Raw genomic sequence first — 22,672 nt, 5'->3', positions numbered from 1 at the left:
TCTGTGGCTATTGATGAGTGAGTGACAAGCATCCAGGGTGGGCGCGTATATATAGGCGCGGTCGGCGCGATCCCCACCGTGGGTACTCTAGGCCACGCCTACTCAAGGCGTGGGTGTTACGTGCAGAGTGAGAAATTGTTTTATTCAACCAATAAGCTTAGTCTATTACATATTGTTCGTAATTAAGGGAAAAGGGTATGCAATTTATTGGGGAACAATTTACACTTAAAATTATACACATAACATAATAAAATTAATAAAAAAATGGACACAAGTTACATAATAAAATAAACACACAAAAGTAGATTAACATATAAGAACGATTAAAACTAAACATGTATGATTAAAAACTAGCTATACACGACAATTATAAACGTCTGTATTATTTAAATAAATGAAATGAAATGAAATGAAAGCATTTATTTCGGATACAAATACATCCATATTATGTTAGTAATAAGTAATAACTTATATCTATTAGGTGTGTTAGTAGAAAGTATAATTATAATTACAATTGACATGCAAGGACATCCAGTGAGCGAAGATAGGGCTGTCCATCCTCTCAGCGATCACCTTCAGGAGAGTGTTGGCACTGCCCCGCACGCGCTCGCCCAGGGACGCCACCCGCTTGCGCATCACGGCTTGGAAACTGTCGGTTCTCCACGCGGCGAACATTCCTGACGCCCTGAAGGCGTTATTGTATTGGACGCGCAGAGCACTGTAGGCTTTTTTGGAGTAGTGACTCCACAGGTTGCACGTGTATAAGGTTTGACAATACGTTTTAAACAGGGTTATTTTCACCTCTGTCGAACAACGCGCAAACCTGCGAGACAGCATATTACACCTTACCGACAGTGCTCTGCGCTCCCTTTCTATATCAACATCGTCTTTTAGAGTGTCAGTAACCCAAGTATTTGAATTTAGTTACTGTTTGAAGAGGAGAACCACTGAGCATTATTGGCGGAATGGGATACGTTTTAGTGCCAGCCTTAAAAAGTAATACCTCACTCTTTTTCACATTATATTTTAGACCGTGGGCCACAGCATATCTCTCACATATATCCAGCAGAATCCTAAGGCCGTTGACTGAGGGGCTCAGCAGCACCATGTAGTCTGCGTAGCTTATGTTGTTAACAAAACAACCATCCACCGAACATCCGACATCTGCGCTGCTGAGCTCCTCAATCAAGCTGTTAATGTACATGTTGAATAAAGTGGGCGAAGTTAACCCTCCCTGTCTGACTCCGCACTGCATTTTATAGACATCAGAGTATCCCCCCGCCCATCGAACCATATTTGATTGGTTGTCATACCGATGTTTGAAAATTTTTATGATTTCAGCTGGTAAACTCGAGCTCACGCTTAACTTGTTCCACAACACTTGGTATGACACCAGGTCAAATGCCTTCGACAAGTCCAAAAAGCATGCGTATACCGGCGTGCTCCTCTCAGTATAATACCGACTATAAATTAGACATAAATTTCCATGATTACACAAATACACACATACACACACACAGGAGGAGGAGGAGGAGGATACAGAAATATTATTTTCTTTAAATGCCTCATTCCCATGAAAATCAATTGCGGAAAAATATAGAATTAATAATGGCTAAAAAATTTTGCGTGTAGGATTCCAACTAGGTAAATAAAAAAAACATTGTCATTTTATATTACACGACACGATATAACTACGTTCGAATCTACCCGAATGCCAAAGATCACTCTTATCTCACGGAATATGGTCACTACAAAAACAGTCATCTGCTTAGGTACACAAGTATTTCATAAAAGGGTGGTTTCTTAAAAACGTACCTACTTGAATTTTTGTACCAGGTATATTTCCAAATCGTTTTCTATTATTTCAAACGCCACTACTGCGGTATAAACCTAACTAGTAACGTGATAAAAGTTAGTAAAAGAAACATAAATAAATCCGTATTCCAGGGAAGGCAAGTCGTGTCCAATTATGGCATCATTTCTCGACCTGCATGTGTTGTAGTGATGAGCTTCTCAGGGCTGATTCCCTTCGCTTTGTCGAGCCAAGTTGAGCAAAAGCCTCCATTAGACCAGTATTCGTAGGAACTCGAGATTCTTACGTTATATGAATATATTTTAAGGATACCTATTGTAAAGAATTACGACATAAATTTGGATATATTTTTTTTATTTATTTGCGGCGTTCGCGATGGAGAACCTGGGGCCGTAGAGTCGTGAGGCTCAAAATCTTTTTCAGGGCCTAAAAAAAGACTGATCGAGACTACGGGTGACCCTAGGGCTGGCTCATTCCTAGGCCAAAGAATAGGCATAGCTATTATGGGCACCATCCCACATGGGACAGATTTGAGGGACCTTATAGGTGGGTCAGTTTTATTTATTTATTTATTAGTTTTAATGTAGGTATACTTAATTTTAATAATAGTTTATGTTTTGTTAAATACATGTATGATATCCTTTTATATCTCACTATATGTCCAACTCAATGCTACCAATTCGTATTCAAGGATCATTATTTCCTTAGTTCACTTGAAGCAATTGTCATTAGTTTTAGGAATAACACACGTTAGTGTAATCCATCAGCGTCGGACACGATTACGATAATAAATGGTACGGAAATTCGGGACCTAATGAAAACGTGCCTATGCATGCTTGTAAAAGATTTTATGGGAACTTGGTCATGTTATCATCACGATATTGAATTAATTGATAAACATGATAAAACTTGCAGATGAACTTTAATATACAAAAGAGACCGTCGACGATAAACGGCTCTCTGATATTAATTAGTATTAAATAGGTACATACGTACTTTATTTCTCCGAATATGGTATTGGGCTCTAGCATTGCTTGGAGCAATTATTGCTCGTAGTAGGTAGCAGTAAAGAAACCACCTTTAAAAATTACCTTGTTATTACTAATTATTATGCCACCAGCTTTTTTCACGCCTGAAACACAGGGAATCCTAGTTCAGGCACATGTAAATGGTCACGGTCGCCAGATGTAATTTTGTTCGCGCTATCACAGAAACACCTTATTAAACGAAACGCAATTTTATTACAGATAAAATTACACGAATAGGTCTTGGTAAGACGAGGATGTTTGGTAGACTACTATAGCAACGTAAAATTCCAATTGTTCTACAGTGACAAGGTTCTAAATACAAATACAAAATTATGAATATACAATACACCGTATAAAAACCTCTTTAGAAGAGCAGAATACGTCACACCACACTATTTTTAAGTCTTTGTTTTATATGAATGTGACCAATGAAATACGTGTTTTTAAATAAATTATGTTTATGTTTTTAAATAAATTAAGTTTACCTCGATGGGTAACAAGAGTAACAAGCCTACTTAATAACAGCAAAGACATATGTAACTCCGTATAAGATGAATAAAGTCTAAGGAAAAAACGTGCCTCGGAAGTCAAGAAAAAGTCATTCTCGGACAGATGGCGCATACACCTTTGGCCTATCCTCGGCTAGATGGCGGGGATGACACCGTTTCATATTTAACAATTTTAACACGTAGGTATCAGTGAATGAACATGGGTCAAAATGATATAAAAATAATAAAATCATTTATCCAAATATATTAATTTTTTGATAGTTTTATACGTTTTCATTTTGAGTTTTCGTCGTGTCTCGATAGATGGCAGTAAATTTACTGTAACTACAAAATTTACTATGACAGGACCCCTCTATACTATCTATTCTCTTTGATAACAGTTATCGTAGCCTAATATAGACGCTTGCAATACCAATGGCGTCACGTGTTCGGTGCCGACCCACTAAATACTTTTTCGGGTGTCACGTGTTCGGTGCCGACTCACTAAAAGCTTTTCTCTCTCATGTTTACTTTTATCTCGGTTGCATTCACAGCTCCAGCTTTGGAGCCCAAGGTCAGCACTTCTACTCTTTTATCTACTCCACGTGTTTCCTTGATAACCGATAATGAGCTTTCGCGTGTGCAGCCCAACAATCGGTGTTGGAAATGGTCACATCACTATAGCGCGGCAAGGACTGAGAGATGAGCATCGCCGCATCCGCAATGGCGATGGCGGCGTCGTAGTGGAGCGTGGAGCTTCCCAAGTTAGTAGGTAGTCTGTTTTATTGTAAATCCTTTATTTGATGATGATTGGTGTTTTAGTGTAACAGTACTCAAATTCTATTCCGTATTCAAATATAGCGCATACAGCTGTCTCCAACAGCAAATTGGCAAACTTTGCATAGAAGCAAATTTTACCGAACCGCGATAACAATTACAGAGGGTGTGGTGCAAGCGGTCGATATCAAACTGTACCAATTGTAATCTTGATCGGTTACTTACTTTATAAAGTCATGTAAAGTTAAAAAAATGTAAAAAGAACTTGAGAGAAAAAAAATTAAAAAGACCTTTGAGAAAACATTTAACATACTACTAGACCGAAAAAAAAACTCCAAGTTTCATTAATGGATTTTGTAACATTGCCAGAGTTCAAACAAATGTAGTTACAAATTCAAGGAAAGCAACGATCGGAATGAATAAGTAGTAAATTATTAAAAAACTTAAGTCAATATTATATTACTTTTTTTATGGTTAACATGCCGAGAGATTAAACTTTGGGTGAGGCCAGCGCATGAGCGGTTGTTTTGGAGATCTTTGGAAATGGGTTTTTAGCAGATAACGTGGTTGATATTTTTATGCTTTTAAATATATCAAAGGCGAACTTCAATCCAGATAGATTAGTTTATTCACGGAAACGCTTTTAATTTTACACAAACAGTTCTTATGAAACGACTACATAATATTATTAACTTTAGCGATCTAAGTAACGGTGCCAGGCGAGCAAAGCTCAGTGCCCAGATATTTATTAACAAACGTTTCCACAGATTCAGCAACACAATGTTTTTATTGTTATTGTTTTATTTACTTGATAATGGACACTCCAACTCAATTCATCTGCATCTCACTTCGAATAACGCTCAAATTCAAACAAAACGAACACCCTCCATAAACCAAACATGATTTCACCGCTCGGAAGTGAGCCTTTATGGCCATAGCCGTTGGCCGTTACTGCACATTGTTCATAGTCGCCACTTTAATCAATCCACCCCTCCCCTCTCTCCCCTTCACAAATATATATAAACAGGGGCGCATCTAACGCTCCCAAGAGCTCCAATAACACTAGTCCGGTTATGAGCGTGCTACGTTTAAGCCCCCATTTTATTTAAGGCAGCCTGCCAATGAGCAGGCGCGAGATAACGGCCCATGTTCGGAAAACTAGCGCCAAGGCAATTAACCAGAAACTACGGTATTACGATACACGAGTACACCTATAACGCCTTTTCTGCGCGAACAACAGGCTATGAAACGGAATTTGAGTGGGTTTACCAGTTATGAAGGTATCTTAAGAGGTGTAAACAGCTGGCGTAATCCACACGAATAATGAGTTAGTCATGCATGAGCTGGATGCAGGTAGTTGGTGTTACGGGGACGTAAACTTTCTGATTTACATAAGGATAGCTTGTGTGTTTTAGAAGTCTCAAAAAGATCTAAAATAAATTCATACCACACTTGACCTTTCGTGGCTATTATGAGGTTTATTCATACTTAACTTCTTCTCGTGTTGTATAATTAAGTCACATATACGCTCTACATCTACCCAGGCACCAGCCAGCAGCTATTGATTTTAAAAGATATTTCGGTTGTGCTAAAACGAGCAGCCGGACGGGTCGGTCATTGGGGCTCTGCGGCGGGGCTAATAAAACGTTGTCTGTTGAATTTACAGAATTTTGGATACGTAATGACTTACGTGTACTTAAATTATATTTTGATTAAACTTACGGCTTAGACTCACTTGTTTTTAGTTACTCGCGCGACATGTTTCGACCGTCGTGAACGCTGTTCGCACTGTTAGTGCTTGAGAATGGAGGCCTAGGCTCTCCGAAATATGTCGCGCGAGTGATTAAAAACAAGTAAGATAGATACTTGAATGATATCAGCTGATGTCAATTTAATCTGTATACGTTCGAATTAGCTTGATATTTAAACACGTTTCGGAACGTAAGATTAAGCTGTAGAGCGAGTAAAACAACGCTACTGAATATGTTTTTGATATAATTTTAAAAAGTATGGGAATATAATTACTGGTCCATTACCTAAAGCCGAACCGGCCCTCGGGGCCAAAGTTTGGTCTCCAAAATTTATCAGGCTTCAACTAACGACTTTGTATAGAAGAGGTCGAACGCTTGGCGCTTAAAATTAATTGAAAACCGATAGAATTCTGATTGCCAATATTGTATTTAATACTTACTGTTGTAGCTACCTATCATTTATAAATTTTATAATACTAATAAAGTCCGTTATTTGCAGCACGGCTAATGTTGCTTCATTCATAACTGTTTTAGCTATTGATTTACTTAGCAAAGGGAAAGACAACTTTCAAAGTGATACAATATTCACAACAACAACATCCCAACGATGGCTTCTTTTCTTATACAAGGTTTTGTATGGCGGAACGAAATGTAAATATATTTTTAGAAACATGACTTCTTTAATGTTTCATCCCGGATTGCTTCAAAATGGGAAACCACCGTTTTCCAAATACCTTTAAATAAGATTGTCGATTATGACTAAGTAGGTATCCTTGTATTTTTGCATTTAAGTTGAAACAAGTAACCGTCAAAAATATTTTTGATGGACACTTTTATTGCCGACTGTACTTTCTCTCCTTTGAATGTCTATCAAGTACTTCTCGAGACCTTTCAAATGAGCCTAAACGCAATATGTTATTCCATCGAAGAGTTCCTTTGGCTACCTTCTGACTGCATCATCAGATCAGCTCCATGTTAGCATATTATTGCATTGTCATCGAAAATATGGAAGTTTGAGAAATTGCAACTCAATCAGACACCCGGAAGTTGTTCAAAATGTTCAAATTTAAATAACAAGATTTGAAGCACCATAGGTACAAATAGATATAGTAGGTAGGTATTTTATATACGCAGTGAATCTTAATAAAAGTGTGTAATAAAAAACATCTGTATTCTTCCACCTCGATATTATATATTTATATCCCAGCAGACATTTTGCGTCTTGTACTGGTAGGTATGAAGGTATAGAGCTAATTGCAGAGTGCAAGCATTGTTGTCGCGCCCCAGGAATTACCCCGCCATGGGTTTTAATTATTCTGTGTGACTTTTTGCGTTTCTGTATTTGTAAGGTACTTAGTGGGGTATGTTGCTGCTAATGAGTGATGTTCATTACTTTGTTTTTCTTATGAAAAAGTACCTAACCGGTACAGTCAATGATATATATCTGTAAAGTATTCATGCAGTCTTGTATTATAAATTTCTATTTATTTATTTATTTATTTAAAACACAAACAGTCATAATAAACATATTACATACGTTGTACACAATGTACAAAACTGGATGATACAAATAGACCTGCGGGCTCAGCACGGTTCCAATTTTATCGACTATCACTATGCGCGTCCCTTTCGCACTTATATACTTGTTAGAACGTGACAGGCATGGTGACAAGGGATAAAAACGCGACCGTGCTAAGCCGCCTGGAGGTGCATTAAACACAATACCTAAGATAGATAAAATAAAGAGGTAGGTAAAAATAACGTACGTAGTACCTACCTAAATATGTAGCTCAAGAATACATTTAACTAAGTATACAATTAAGGACAATGAAAACGGGCCACGCTGTGTAGTAGTTGCCACACAAAGAGACCCTTCCCCAATGTCTCTGAGTGCTCATTAATATTTTGCAAATATCACGAGCAATCCCTTTGACAGTTATCACACTGATAAGGTTTCTGGATTTGGTGACCATGTAGTAACCGCCTAAATTCTTCGAAAACTTCATACTGTCACCAACGCATGAGAAACATAACATTTTAGGTCATAGAATAACAGAATTTAATCATTAGAGCGGCCTAAAGCGGAGCAGTAAAATTAAGTACAAATTCACAAATCTTAATTTGTAGCATTATTATTAACGTCAGCCTAATTATTATTTATAGCTCTTTGCATTCCAATATTACCTTACTCGTATTCCATTTTATAGCGTCTATGTACAATTCAAACAGGTATGACTTACAGCCCGTTCTCAATCGGTTTTAAGAAGGTGTTAAAACTTTACCATTGCTACGGCAGTTAGGCTGTTTTTGAATAAATTCTCAGAGGAAATGCTACGCATTTCTCGACTGAGTAATGCCTCCCGACGCGCCACCTGTGTCTGAAAATGTTACGTAAAGCGGGTGGTATGGCAGTAACTGCTGTTAACAGTTACTAATTTATAACTGTGTATTTAAATTTTCAGGCCACTTCAATGTTTTGTGTAGGTATGTATATATATGTCTAACTTCCTCTATTCTTTTTAGGGTTCCAAATTCCTACCCAAAGGGTAAAAACGGGACCTTATTACTAAGACTCCACTGTCCGTCCGTCTGTTTGTCACCAGGCTGTATCTCATGAACCGTGATAACTAGACAGTTGAAATTTTCACAAATGATGTATTTGTGTTGCCGCCATAACAACAAATACCTACATACTAAAAACAGAATAAAATAAATATTTAACTGGGGCTCCCATACAACATGTAATAATATTGTGAAAGGAACCTGGAACGTTATTAAAGAAAATACCAGTAATAAGGATTTACACGGCAAAGGCATAGAATCAATACTGGTCAACAACAATTCAATTTCATCACCTGACAAAATCGCTACTGCGTTTAATAATAAATTTATCGATGATATTAGTAATAACAGTGGACAGGGAACTAAATATACTAGTAATATTTTAAAATCTAGTATTTATCTAAAACCAACAGATCCATCCGAAGTCTATAGAGTTATTAAGAATTTAAAAAACACTAATTCAGTAGGCTATGATAATATTCCGACATCCCTCATAAAAGAAAATGCTGACCTACTGGTATACCCGCTAAACCATATTATTAATTTATCAATTAGAGATGGATGTTTTCCTCATAAACTTAAAATGACAATCGTGAAACCAATTCTTAAAAAAGGTAAATCTTCAGATATGGATAATTATAGACCTATCGCCCTTATTCCTGTATTCTCGAAAATATTTGAAAAAATAATGTACCATAGATTAATTGAATTCTTTAATAAATACAATATACTTACCAACGCACAATTTGGTTTTCGAGCAAATAAAAGTACGGCTTTAGCTGTATACGAGCTTGTTAAAATTGTCAGTCAATGTAGAGATGACAGGACTCCTGTATCTGCTATATTTATGGATATGTCCAAAGCCTTTGATCGAGTGTGTCATAAAAGGCTTCTGGACAAATTATATGCATGTGGGATACGTGGAAATTGTTATTCGTGGTTAATGTCATATCTCCAAAACCGATACCAGTGAACTGAAATTCAAGCACATTGCCCAATAAATAATACATTCAATAACTACAGATCCCAATATAAAAAAGTAATGTATGGAGTACCACAAGGCAGCATTCTTGGTCCGTTGCTGTTTTTGATTTATATCAATGATTTACCGATTATAACAAAACATAAGATACTGCTTTTTGCTGATGATTGTTCGATAATTATTCGTAGTGATGAGACCGAAGACTATGAGGCTGAAATCAATAATGTGTTTCATGACGTTAATGTTTGGATGGAAGCCAATAACCTTCAAGTAAATTTACAAAAAACCAAACTAATGGAATTTTACTCACCACAGGGCAAACAATTGCAACCAAAGATTAGTTATAAGGATTGTGAGCTAGAAAATGTTATCCAAATAAAATTCCTAGGCATAATAATTGATACACATAGCAACTGGCACCACCATACAGAGCATATTTTAACCAAATTAGCCAAATTCATATACCCTTTACGAAGACTAAAAAATATATCGTCAGAACAAACAGCCTTACTTGCCTTCCACTCATATATAATGTCAAATCTGCGTTACGGACTAATAATGTGGGGAAACAGCAGCAATAAAGATAGAATCTTCAGATTACAAAAAAAATGCATTCGTTCAATTTACGGTATCAATCAAATGGAATCATGTAGACCATATTTCATTAATAACAGAATACTTACTTTCCCATCACTTTATATATATGAAGTCTGCATATTTGTAAAAAATAATCCAGATTTGTTTCCTGTAAAAAAGTCTACTACTCAACCAATCCGAACCAAATACATGTATGACATAATACGCGCTAACCCTAAATCGGCACTCTTATCAAAAAGCGTTATATGTATGAGTATAAAAATATTTAACAAACTTCCCACAGACCTTAAACAATTGGCATCATTACCTTTCAAAAAAAGCTTGTTTGATTGGCTAATCAAACGGTGCTTTTATAGCATAAATGACTTTTTACAGAGCTAGTACACGTTATTCATTATTATTGAGTCTATCTAGCATAGTTTATTGTTAAAAGAGTTAAGGTAAATGTACGCTCCACCGAACGCTCAAAATCCGTCCGTATCACCGAATTTCTTCTATTTTAGGCTATAAGTCGATTACCTACAGCTGATATTTAGTTGCGTATTTTTTTTCCACGAGCTAAATACCTATCCCTTCCATTATGCCCCAGAGTCGGCCAATTTGTGCCGCAGTTGGGACGTGGCAACTGATCGAAACGGATCATCGCTGCCGATTGTCACTTTGTATGGGCAACCTTAAAGAAATCAGTAAGAAGTTGCGTATATTTCTTAAGGTCATAAAACCTTTTAATTTTATTTCTGTGTTCCAAAGTATGGTTTTACAGTGTGATTACTTAATTAGTTTGTGTATTTTAGTAAATTTAATTAATTTAGTGCAGTCATATTATCAGAAATTAAGTTTAATGTGAGTTCGGTGATGAGTACACCGACATTTTGACTAGAAGGTATTATCGAACAGCGTCCGGAATCAGGGAAAGCGTATGTTTTTGAAATTATTTTTCTGGTGGTTGATTACGAACTATTTAGATTAACTACCTAATTTCACAAATAAATTAATGTATTTGTAATTTTATGAGCAATTGCCGAACAACAATAACCTATATAGATTATTATAAAATTGCGTTTGAAATGTTCATGTTTTACGACTTTTTGGCATCAAAATAAGGTTTTTGGCAAGACTGTTATCAAACAATAATTTTAGATATCTTACGTCAGTATTAGCAAGAACTTTATACGGGTACGGTTTTGTAATGGATTCAAGTATTAAATTTAATGATAGATTTGTAGCTATACCATATTGATTACGATTTAAATACTATTTTCAAAATCTGTTCGCGAAATAAGTTCCACATATTTTCCATGGTTCGTTCACCGAACGGCCGTTCGGTGAATGGTACCCATGGTCTCTGCTACCGAACTCATGTTGCGTTGGCCATGTTTCTATTCAACGTTCATTAGAATATCATCCTTATTACGATAACGGCTAGGTCGATATTTATATGTTTATTTTTTGTGACTATGATTTCAATGCCAGCGCTTCTCAAACTTTAGACATACTTACTGGACGCCTGATAATAGTCTCCGATTGTGGACAAAAAAACTCAATAAGATAATAAAAATAATACAGCAATAATATTTTATACAGGATGGTCCAAAACTTGATGTCCGAAATTTTTTTTGGACCCTCTCGTGGAGTGGGCGATTGTGACTTTATAAACTTTTAACTTTTGTTATGATATTCCGGGGTTCCCATACAGGGTGCCTAAAAAATAACTGCATTCCCATTGTCAGCGAGGTTTTGGGATTATACCGAGCAACTTTTACTATGGGACCAACCCCGAAATCGCGAAAAAAAATTTACCCTTCCATAGAAAATGGACCAATTAAAATGTATGAAACAGCCAAATTTTTTTTATACATATACGTACATGTTTTATAATTGTTGCATACCTACCTATTTGGTACGACTTATTTTTCAATAAAAAAAGACACGTCAAGATCGCTTACCGTCTTTCTAATGCTAAAAAACAAAGTATAGTAGGGATTTAATACTGAACTACTAAAGTTTGAGCACCACTCAACACCATATTTTCATACAATTATTTCCTAGTTCGGTAATGCGGCCTCCCTATTCGGTATAATGTGCAAATCACGTTTCTTAGTTCGGTAAATGGTACAATCAAGGAAACCGGAAAAAATTACTTTAAAAATGTTTTTAATATACGTGCAATCATTTCAGTAATTTATAGGTATGTTTAAATGAGGACAAATTTACCTGTGTTTCTATTATAGTAGTGAACATATGCGTATGAAAATACCAGAGCTAATTAAAAAAAGATACGTGCTTTCTGGTCTTAAGCGTTCGGTGGAGCGTACATTTACCTTATTGAAGTTTAAAAATTGTATTTAGTTCTAAGACAACTTACCAATATTGTACGCTTTTGTAAGGCAGGATATGGAGAACATAAATATTTTGTACCACCTTTGTAAACCTCACCCATAACCATACAATAAATATTTTTTGATTTTTTTGATTTTGATTTTGAACAAACGTGATTTTACAAGCTTTTATTTACTTTCACCTGACCGTTGTCTGTAATCAAATCTTGCAAGTTAAATTTGATCCACTTCCCGGTTTCCGATTGAGCTGAAATTTTGCATACATACTTAAGTCGGGTGACAATGTAATATTATGGTGTCATCGAGCTGATCTGATCATGGAGACCGGAGGTGGCCATAGGAACTATGTGATAAAACAACGAAACCTAATTGTGTTTGGGGTTTTTAGAATTGTCTCGATGAGCATTAGTAGCCTGTGGAAAGAAAAGTACAGTCAGCGATAAAAACTTGTACCAAAAATGAAATTTTTGTCAAAAACTTATTTTATAATGGTACGGAACCCTTCGTGCGTGAGTCCGACTCGCACTTGGCCGGTTTTTAATTACCTGAATGAGTGTCCCATTGCTAGGCAAAGAGGCTTCCCCTTTTTCCGGCCATTTGGTTGCTCTTTTTATTTCAGTTTAATCTCTTTATTCAATTAGGGTCTTAGGTTAGGGTTTTACAATGTGAGTATAAAAGTAAAATATAAAAACACTCAGTTTAATTATTATTATTTTCATAAATATTTCACACATGAATGACATGAAACATCTGTGAGATAGCGTCTGTGGATTCCACACGCTATTTTATTAAAGCTAACTGGTTTCAAACTACACTTGTTCTTAACCTTTGAAGAGTTGGCGGGATTTCCTACGCCTGGAAACTTTTGCTTCACACTGTATCAAACCACTTTATTTCACTTTTCACTATTTACAACTATACCTACGCGTAAGCGTAAACTCAAGCCAGTGAAACCACATAACTTACACGAGTTAGCTCACTGAGTTATACCTACGTAACTTAGGTACAAGTTCTAATATTTAGTGACGAATAAAATATTAAGGACTGGGAGTTTGAATAATTGTACGGTTTAGACTCACTTGTCCGAAACATGTCGCGCGAGTGACTTAAAACAAGTGAGTCTAAAAATTATTCAATGTTAGTATGTCTCATAACAGTTTAAATTCGATGACTGGGATTTTCTAGACAAAAGTAGTTTTATGCTTGTAATATGTCCTAATCCCCGTCAGCACTGTGCGTAACAATCTTTTAAGGACTGTAAATAATTTCCTACAATTATAATCTCACTAGCGACCCGCCCCGGCTTTGCACGGGTTACACAAAACCTTAATTATACTTACCTACACCCAAACCTTCCTTGAGAATCACTCTATTGAACCGTGAACACCGCATGAAAATCCGTTCAATAGTCTTTGTGCTTATTATAGAATAGAATAGAATAGAATAGAAAATAATTTATTTGAAACAACACATCTTAAAATTTATACAGACAAACATATAACGTAGGTTAATGTAATTGTTTGTTTCAAAGAGGATACCACTCAGCATGTGTCGGAGCACTCAGTGCAACGACGCTGATTTTCAGTGGACCCTTGAACTTATAAAAATAATTAATTAAACAATAGCAAAAACAAATGTATAAAATAATATTGGCCGGTATAAAACAAAATTACAATTCTTTCAAAGACAGGAACTTAAAGTGGGAACAGAGATGATTAGCCACATTTTTACAGCATTACCTTTACTAAAGCGCTGGACAAACTATCACACCGTCGTTAAGAATAGCAAAACCAATTTTACAAAAACTTTAAAAAGTACTACAATAATATTCATAAGAGATTTAGCATCGGCATTTAATTTTATAACATTTTTTGCAAATTCAGAATGTGTTTTTTGTACTTAATTTTAAATGTATGAACAGATGTAGAATTGCGTATAGGTGGCGGTATATTGTTCCAGCATTTCGTGGCAGAGTACTTGAAACTGCCACGAAATGCAGATGTATTGTGCCGAGGACAAGCAAGACGACTAGCACCTCTGACATGACGTTGAGAAAATTGTAACTTAGCTTATTATCTCTATCGCTTGCGTATTTGAGCAATAGAGAGGCAAATAGACGAAACGAACGATCCAAGTGGTTCAAAATAGGGCTTTGTATAGGTACATATTCCATTTCTGGTTCCTGAAACCTACTAAGTCGCTCACAGCGCACGCTGGTAACTAATTACAGGAGCTTTGTAAAACCGGGATCACCGCTTAATTTAGGCTCGGTTCGGATTCCGTATTGAATGGGGAAAACTTGGTTCGCAACGCAACTGAAATGGAAGGCGTTGTGAAAGGGTAATGTGACTAGTCGTATGCCTATTGCCTAGTATTGGCCTCATTTTTCATTACAAAACACATATAATAGTAGGAAATACCTTGTAATACTAATGTCCCTTGCGGTCGCATATTTCGTTCATGATTCCATTGAATATTCTAACAATTGGAACTTGAAGCACTTGATTCCATGTTTCATTATTTATCAGATGCATTTTTGTTTAATTAATCCTTATTTTAGCTTAGAAATAAACAAAATAAGCCTTCAGAAAACAACCAACAACAAATAGTATTGAGTTGACAGTGACATTAATGACAGCTCGACGTTCCGTTACGCTGATGCCCTAGTACAATTTCGAAACATGAAATTAAAATTCGTAAGACAAAAATAAATATTATAATAATTAACCCTCTAGATCCCAGATGTCTTAAATAATATATTTGATACTAATAAACATAAAATACTTCAATACAGGGACGATTTTCAGAAATAAACTTAAAATATCTCAAAGTAAAATAATGTTAACAAATTCGTACGTGATGTTTTCGAACGTTCCCTGCTGCCTATGTGCGCGTAGACGTCATTAAAATTAGCTCCATCTTTCTCTAAACTGCATGAATGAAAGGGACATGATTTATACTTTGCAGTAAGCAATTGTGAACGTTAATATTTAAGGAATATGGCTTAGTAAACAAAATGGAGCTTATGATCTTTCTCCTTGAATCGAACGTCGTTACATGCCACGAGGCTAATATCTTCTTCCTCAGTTCTGGTGCCCTGGTATTTTTGGAATAGCGTTTGTCTCTATAAGTCACTGTTATGTCACTATTGTGTCACCGTTTATGTCACCAATTTGTCGCCAATATGTCGCCGTTATGTCGCCGATATGTCGCCGTTATGTCGCCGATATGTCGCCGTTATGTCGCCGATATGTCGCCGTTATGTCGCCAATATGTCGCCGTTATGACCCTAGTCGCATGTCCCTAATAGGTCGCCAATACGTCGCATGTCCCTAATAGGTCGCCAGTACGTCGCATGTCGCCAATGGGTCGCCGGTATGTCGTAGGTCCCTAATAGGTCGCCAGTACGTCGCATGTCGCCGATGGGTCGCCATAATGTCGTGGGTCCCTAATAGGTCGCCAGTACGTCGCATGTCGCCAATGGGCCCCAGAATGTCGCAACTTGTCGCCGGTATGTCACTATTGGGACGCTAGTATGTCGCGGGACGCCAGTATGTCGCAAGTATGTCACCGTTTAATCGCCAATATGTCGCATAGTCGCCGGCTCGTCGCTAGAAAAAGGTATAAAAGGCGGAGCGGACCGTCGACTCGGATCATTCATTCTTCAACCATCGGACTAGCAGTGACTCTGGTTTTCGGGCGTAACGTAATACTGGTAAGTGAAGTTACTCTGCTACTTTTTCTGTGTTTGTTTTTGCTTGGAATTATCCTGGTAAATTTAAACTTAGAATTTGTGTCTGTGTTTGGTTTTACGGAGACAATATCGTCGTAACGCTGGACATGGGCTGTTGTGGAGTTTCTTTACTGCCATATATGGGATTTTAGTTATTGTGAAGTTTCCTACACCGTGTGTTCTGAGTGCCGTCATATTATGCAGTGACAATGTCGTTGCATGGCCGGGGCTTGGAATAGTGTCTGTGTTTGGTTTTGCGGGAAGAAATTCTCGTAACGTTAGATATAGATGACAGTGTTTAAGGGAACTTCACTTTTCTATTAAGTTAGTTTAATTTTGCGATAACTTAGCTATTTTTAGTGTTTTATTATGGGGTCTTTTTGCTATTTTAAAACCAGATCATTGTTTGGACTGACAGTTTGTCCTGCTAAGCATTCACTCCGCCTAACGGTGCCAAAGGATTGGATGGTTAGGAGTCTATTGCTCCAAGTTTGAGAGGACTTGGCGTCTCTTCTATATCAACATAAGAGACGAATTATCTCACTAGTCTCAAGGTCCAGCTGTTTAGATGGATGTGGGGACGTCACGTGCGCGTCATTGGGTGTAAATCCTGCCCACTGAAATCGACAGTAATTGAGGCTAGGTCTCCTATTAAATATATTTATATATTTCGGTGCTCCGGTTCATACTAGTGCTGGTTGCGGGGACAGACTTCTGTCGTGACTGATATTACACTTAGTCTTTGTTGCGGCAGAGTTTCCCTCGTGATTAGTGCGTGTGTGTGCTAGGGTACTGATCCACTTATATACACGGAATAGGGCGACTTATTCTTATCCACCATGCCCGCGGGCGATAAGGAGGGAGTCAAATACACTGGCCTGTAGGTTGCCTTCTCGGTTTCGCCTGCCGAACGTTACAGCTTCTCGTAGGGACCACACTTGCGTATATTACAAAGCATTAGGTCGATGGTAAGAACGAACTATGCTTTGAATGTACTAGATTAGGGACAATGGGTAGAGTTAGGGTAGAATCACACACTCATTTTGTTGTTTATTAGAGTTCTTTTTTTAGTTCTGGTCTATACAATTGATATGGTTGATATATATTTCTCTTTAAGGGTTCATCTGCCTAAATCTTCCTAATTTCTAATTGATATGGGGATCATTAACGGCTTTATAAATTTTTATTTTTCATTTCTGGTTGTCTGGTGTAGGGACGAGGTACTGAGTAATATAATCAGGTATTTACAACATAATCTCTTAATTATCAATCTGGATTTAGGAACGCAGACTATTCTGGGATTGAAGAACGGTTTGCTTTAGGGAACCTTTGTCAGGCAAGAGCAGTACAAAGGATAAATTGAGTGAATACTCAATTTCGGCCTCGATTAAACATAATAATTAGTGAATAAACTCGGTACTTCGTTTATACATCTAGAAAACTAGGAATTCTGTCTAGATTATCAGCTCTGGGGAATGGGACTAAGGGATTAGCATCCCTAGCTTTTGAACATAAAAAAGATAAGTAATTATGATGATTGATGGATACTTGACACTTCTTTTCATCATCATCTAGGTGCGCTTAAGTTACGAAGTGTTGGTCATAGCCCGTCTGGCTAAACTGGTAGGGTAGGTGTTCCGATTAATACTTGCAAATCGGACTAAGAGCTTCCAGACCTGCATCGGGCGTACGGAGCAGCACGTGTGAATAAATCACACATCGTTTAGAAGATGATAGTTAACTATAAATATCCTTGAAATGCTAGGGTGTAAAAGAGCTTATCTCAGGAGTGCTGCTTCTATGTTATCCCGGGAGCTTAATAGGTGTGGCAGGATTTTACCAACAACATTTTTATATATTTATATCATCATATATGCTGTAATACTTAAATACATTATAGTAAATTTTACACCATCATTTACATTGCACTAATAAATTCTAATAATTTTCTATTTTTGTAATTCATTTTTCTTTAAATTATTTCTTACTTGCATAAATAATTATTTTATTACCATAAATATCAGTTCTCAAAATCTAGGTAATAATAAATAAAGTCAGAGTCCAAAATTTAGCTGATACTCATTAAAGAATTTGAGGTTGCCGCGGTTCACTTCAAGGGGTCCTAACCACTAGCTAGACGATCACATGGCCATATTTTAGGGGTATATCTAAAGGGGGTGTTCATATTACGAGTAGGTAAGTAAGTAAGAAGGGGCGGGAGGTACATTTTGGTGAGTCCGTGCCGCAGGATGTAGTTTACCTGTGTTACTACGGTTTTTTAAGGTATATCTATGTAAAAGTAGCCTTTCAGGCTACATTTTGTTGTACGTGAAATGGAATGGGTACACTTGATTTTGGACTCTGCTTTTATTACGGGTTTAAATAAAAGTCATGAAGCATTAATTTTATTATTCAATAGTTATTATGTACACGTGGAAAGGTCTTAAATAAAAGTCATGAAACATTAAGTTTATTATTCAATAGCTACTATGTACAAAAAAAAAAAAAACTATTACTATACTATTACTGTAGTAAGGGTTACTATCCGCAGGCGAAAACAACGTAATTATCTTAGTCGGTTTATTTATTACAACACTAACTATGTACAATTACTCATAACTTGTGCGTGGCTGCTGTGACCTCAGCAGGGGTATGCACTTATGCAGCCAACCAAGCATTAATCTTCTCCTAACATTTAAAAACTATCGGTAATTTGCATCTCGGATATCAAGATTCTACGTTGACACGTCGTTGGCGCGTTCTATCTCGGAGGTGGCGCCATCTCTTGACGAGTTTGGTACTACATTTTTACTCGTTCTCGGCGCGCCGTAATTAGGGATTTACTTTCATATTCCTCAGCTTAATATGTTTGTCATCACTACTTTAGATCCATCTTCTTGCTTCTTTGATATCTGAAAATTAAAGTAACAGAATTAAAGCCCATGTAGTATAACATTAGCACTTATTAACGCTTATTTTAAGCGAAAAGAATCAGACTTATTTCTCGTGCGCCATAGATTAATTAAGGAATTAGCTTCATTGCAGGTACCAATAATAAATAAATATATATTCTAGGGACAATCTTTCACATATCAACTTGGCGTCGGGCTAGGCAAAGTTTGTAATGCTGGTACTAGGCGGCGCAGTACATACTTGTATAGATAAATACATACTTAGATTAACAAATAATGTCCATGACTTGGAAACGCATATTCGTGGTAGACGAGCCTTTGCCAGGCATCATTTGTAGACATACTTCAGGTTGGGTTAGGAGGCTGTTACCATAGTCTAGAGATAAGATTAGTTTACCTAAGTTAGCCTAGGATGTGGTCAGATAAGATATCTAGTTGTGTAAGCACATATACTTTAGTAGAAAAATCATGGGGGCGTGAAACTGTTCATTTCACGTAGGCTTTCTTGAAATATTAAAGAACCGGGGGCGTATTAAAAATATATACATTAGTTGTAAAATTATGGGGGCGTGTAATTGTTCATTTACACGCAGGAATACTAAGCCACTGGGGGCGTATTTCACAACTTCCATATTCTCCCATCTTAAATGTCGGCAATGCATTTGCAACCACTCTGGTTATGCGAGGGAACAGTAATCATTCACCACCGGGTAATTTGTCTGTTATTTTGCCTTCTATATCATAAAAAAATAAATAGCTGTAGGTACTTATATGTCAGAACATCAGAGTTCCATCTTTGTTACATGCTTTGTTTACTGATAAGCTGTCACTATAATAAACTAGTTAAGTTACAGATTGCATAATATGTATGTACGGTCCTGCATAGGCCTGTCAATCATAGAGTAAGAGTAAGAAACAGATATTACAGATAATTCTGTTAGGTTTTATTTGCTTCACGTGTGGGTCCGAATGACAACCACACATGCTAGTAATAAGCTTAAATTTCATTAATGTACGAAAACATCATACATTTGCTACCGTAGGATAAGAAAAATGAGCATTATGTATGTATGAGCTTAGATTTGAATAGGAAATAGTATGTTAAGACTATTTTTAGGCCAATTTATGGATATTTAGGTTAAGAAAACAGTAATAGTACATGCTGCAATCACTATTGGAGCATAAGTAGAACATACACATTTGTATGAAAGTTTATCTACATATTTTTCAGTACGGAACCCTAAGAGTCACAACATTTATCGAGAACAGCGCTGAGATATGTATAGTTTACTGGTTATAGTTATTACTATTATTTACAAGGACTTTTGCGAGCTGCCTTGTAAACCTCATTGTCATTATCAAAGCCGCTCAAATAATTTCATGAAAATCAATTGAGAAATGCAACACGCCAATTAGTTGGACGAACAGCGTGCATACAAAGGCATATTTGTAGTATGAAGGTAGCCTGTTAACTTAGGATTACAGTACAGTTCTGCTGGCGGTACTTTTTATTGTATTCTGATTGCGATCAAGTAATACTTAGTCGGTAAGCTAGCATGCTAGTACCTAAGCTCTGCAACACGTTTGCTATTTTCTTTCTTGTATTCATTGAAGACTAGAGCGACCTTAGCAGCAAATTCTTGAGATACGGCCATCAAACAGGAGTGTTGAAGTATTGAAGTCAGAGGTTCTTGGTAGCCTGGAATAAATTAGGCAAGTATTAGGAAACTTCAGAGAAAAAAGTTGAATAAGTACAGTAATAGTAGTAAAATATCAACAGTCATTCATTAGAGGGGGCGCGTCATTATTTTATTGTCAAATACACTCATAGGAAATATTAGGTTTCACAAAAGTAGACTAGACAGTACTTAAATTCTTCAAAATCCAAAAAAGTTTGAGAAACTTTGCCTTACAGGGCACATTTCCATAAAGTGAGGTCACAAATAAGCTAGATTAAGTTACTTAGTCAACAAAATCATAATAGGATGTAAGGTTAATGGCAGTTTTCATATCTCTGATCTTTCATCCGGAACCTCTTCGCTCATTATTTTGAAATATTAGAGTCAGACATAAGTTAAGAGTTTTTATAGCTTATGATAAGTTTGGTATTTATATAATGAAATAAAATACCCGTCATGACTGCAGACAGTCTATAGATGTACATTGAAGGCAGGCGTATTGTTACTGCGGAGCGATGCCATTTCTCCGGGAACTCTGAAATTGATAAAGTATAAAAGTTAGCCAAAGTAGGGTATATATAAGAGAACCTATTTATAAGTCTCATTAAAAGTGTTTATTATTTAGTACAAGTAGGGTCTTTACAGTCAAGATAAAAATAAAATCAATTTTTATTTTATTTTTGAGAGCGATGAAAAATTTAGAAGTTTGTTTTTCTAGGTACATATGTATATGTTACAGTAGCTTTTTAGTAGCATGGGTGTTATACTTACTAGGGGACTGTTGAAAGGCTCGGAAGAACCCATGAGGGCATCAATGGAAATTTGCTCCGCTCACTGACAACTAGGTATTGGGTTTCGGTTGCTGAAAAATAACAGCATATATTGTAAGATGTATTGCAAAAAGAGGCATATTTATGACAGGACTGGGGTTAGGCCCACATATTGTATCAAATTTACCGGAAGACTGCGGGATCCTTTTGTAAAGAAAATACATATTTATTAACAAATTTTCATTACCATGCAAGAAATCTTGTTTATTTTTAGTTGACATTATCATATAATTTTGATTTTTATAATATATTGCACTTCGAAATTCAAAAAGTTAATATTTCCGAAAAAAAATTGAGCCGGGTCATCTTTTTAGAGTGAAAACATTTTTCAAATTCCAAAAACAGTAGGGTCGAACTAGTGAGTAAAAGTCTTATAGTAGAAATATCATACTTACGTTTCACAGTTGTTTTTATTCATCGAAAATAGCAAGGGAGTATTCACAGCAAAATTTCAACTTCTTTTCTTTCAATAACAATATATGTATACCGGGCTTCATTCTAATAAAGTTGTCAGCTTGCTGAAAAATCAAATATACTTTGTAAATCTTATTGCACCAGAAAACATGTAGTGAAGAACAGATATTACATTGGACAGACAGCATAAAATCAAAAATCAACATGTCTTTCCTTTAATACTGATTTTTACTTTGATCACTTTCAAATTTTCAGAAAGAAATGTGTTGCTGAACAAAGAATAAAAATAAGGCAACTCACTACATTAGGTCATCACAAGCAGAACCATACGAAAACTAGGAAAGCTTTAATGTTTGTCTGTATTGAATAGGATCGAATAAAAAGCAGATTTATTGATAGATAGGTTAATTTGTGATCAATTATTTTCCACTGATTGATATTCTAATAAGCGAAACAGCTTTTAAATGGCAGTAACTTGTTTAAAGAAAGAAGAGGAATAAAATCTTACCTTTGTTTGAAGCAACAGTTTCCACATTTAAGTGCATTTCATTCACAGTATCGACAGCTAGACTCATTCCACATCCTTTGTACTAGATAGTTCAAACACTAGGTCATAGTTATGGGGACTAGGTTCACAGAAAAATAGAAGACGCAAGCTGAGAAAAGGGTCGGCCATGCGGCGGCGAAGCGGAGCTTTCACTTCATTAGTTTTATATTAAATTCTTCAAGGGGCTATATTTTGGAAACCATTGGGGCATTCTTGGAGG

General features: G+C 36.4%; 1 protein-coding gene and 1 long non-coding RNA gene across 2 annotated transcripts; both read right to left on the bottom strand.

Moving 5' to 3' along the window:
• Positions 1-486: 486 nt before the first annotated feature.
• LOC134798051 (uncharacterized) lies at positions 487-1,204 on the bottom strand. Its single transcript, XM_063770378.1, has 2 exons — positions 1,009-1,204; positions 487-803 (listed from the first exon to the last, which is right to left on the bottom strand). The coding sequence occupies exons 1-2, from the start codon at positions 1,202-1,204 to the stop codon at positions 487-489; spliced, it is 513 nt and encodes a 170-aa protein (XP_063626448.1).
• Positions 1,205-20,557: 19,353 nt separating this feature from the next.
• LOC134797939 (uncharacterized) lies at positions 20,558-21,520 on the bottom strand. Its single transcript, XR_010145140.1, has 3 exons — positions 21,433-21,520; positions 21,113-21,196; positions 20,558-20,681 (listed from the first exon to the last, which is right to left on the bottom strand). It is a non-coding gene; the product is annotated as an uncharacterized LOC134797939 (long non-coding RNA).
• Positions 21,521-22,672: the final 1,152 nt, after the last annotated feature.

This window comes from Cydia splendana, chromosome 16, assembly GCF_910591565.1.
Source record: "Cydia splendana chromosome 16, ilCydSple1.2, whole genome shotgun sequence".
NCBI lineage: Eukaryota > Metazoa > Arthropoda > Insecta > Lepidoptera > Tortricidae > Cydia > Cydia splendana.
This window is presented reverse-complemented; position numbering and strand designations above follow the sequence as displayed.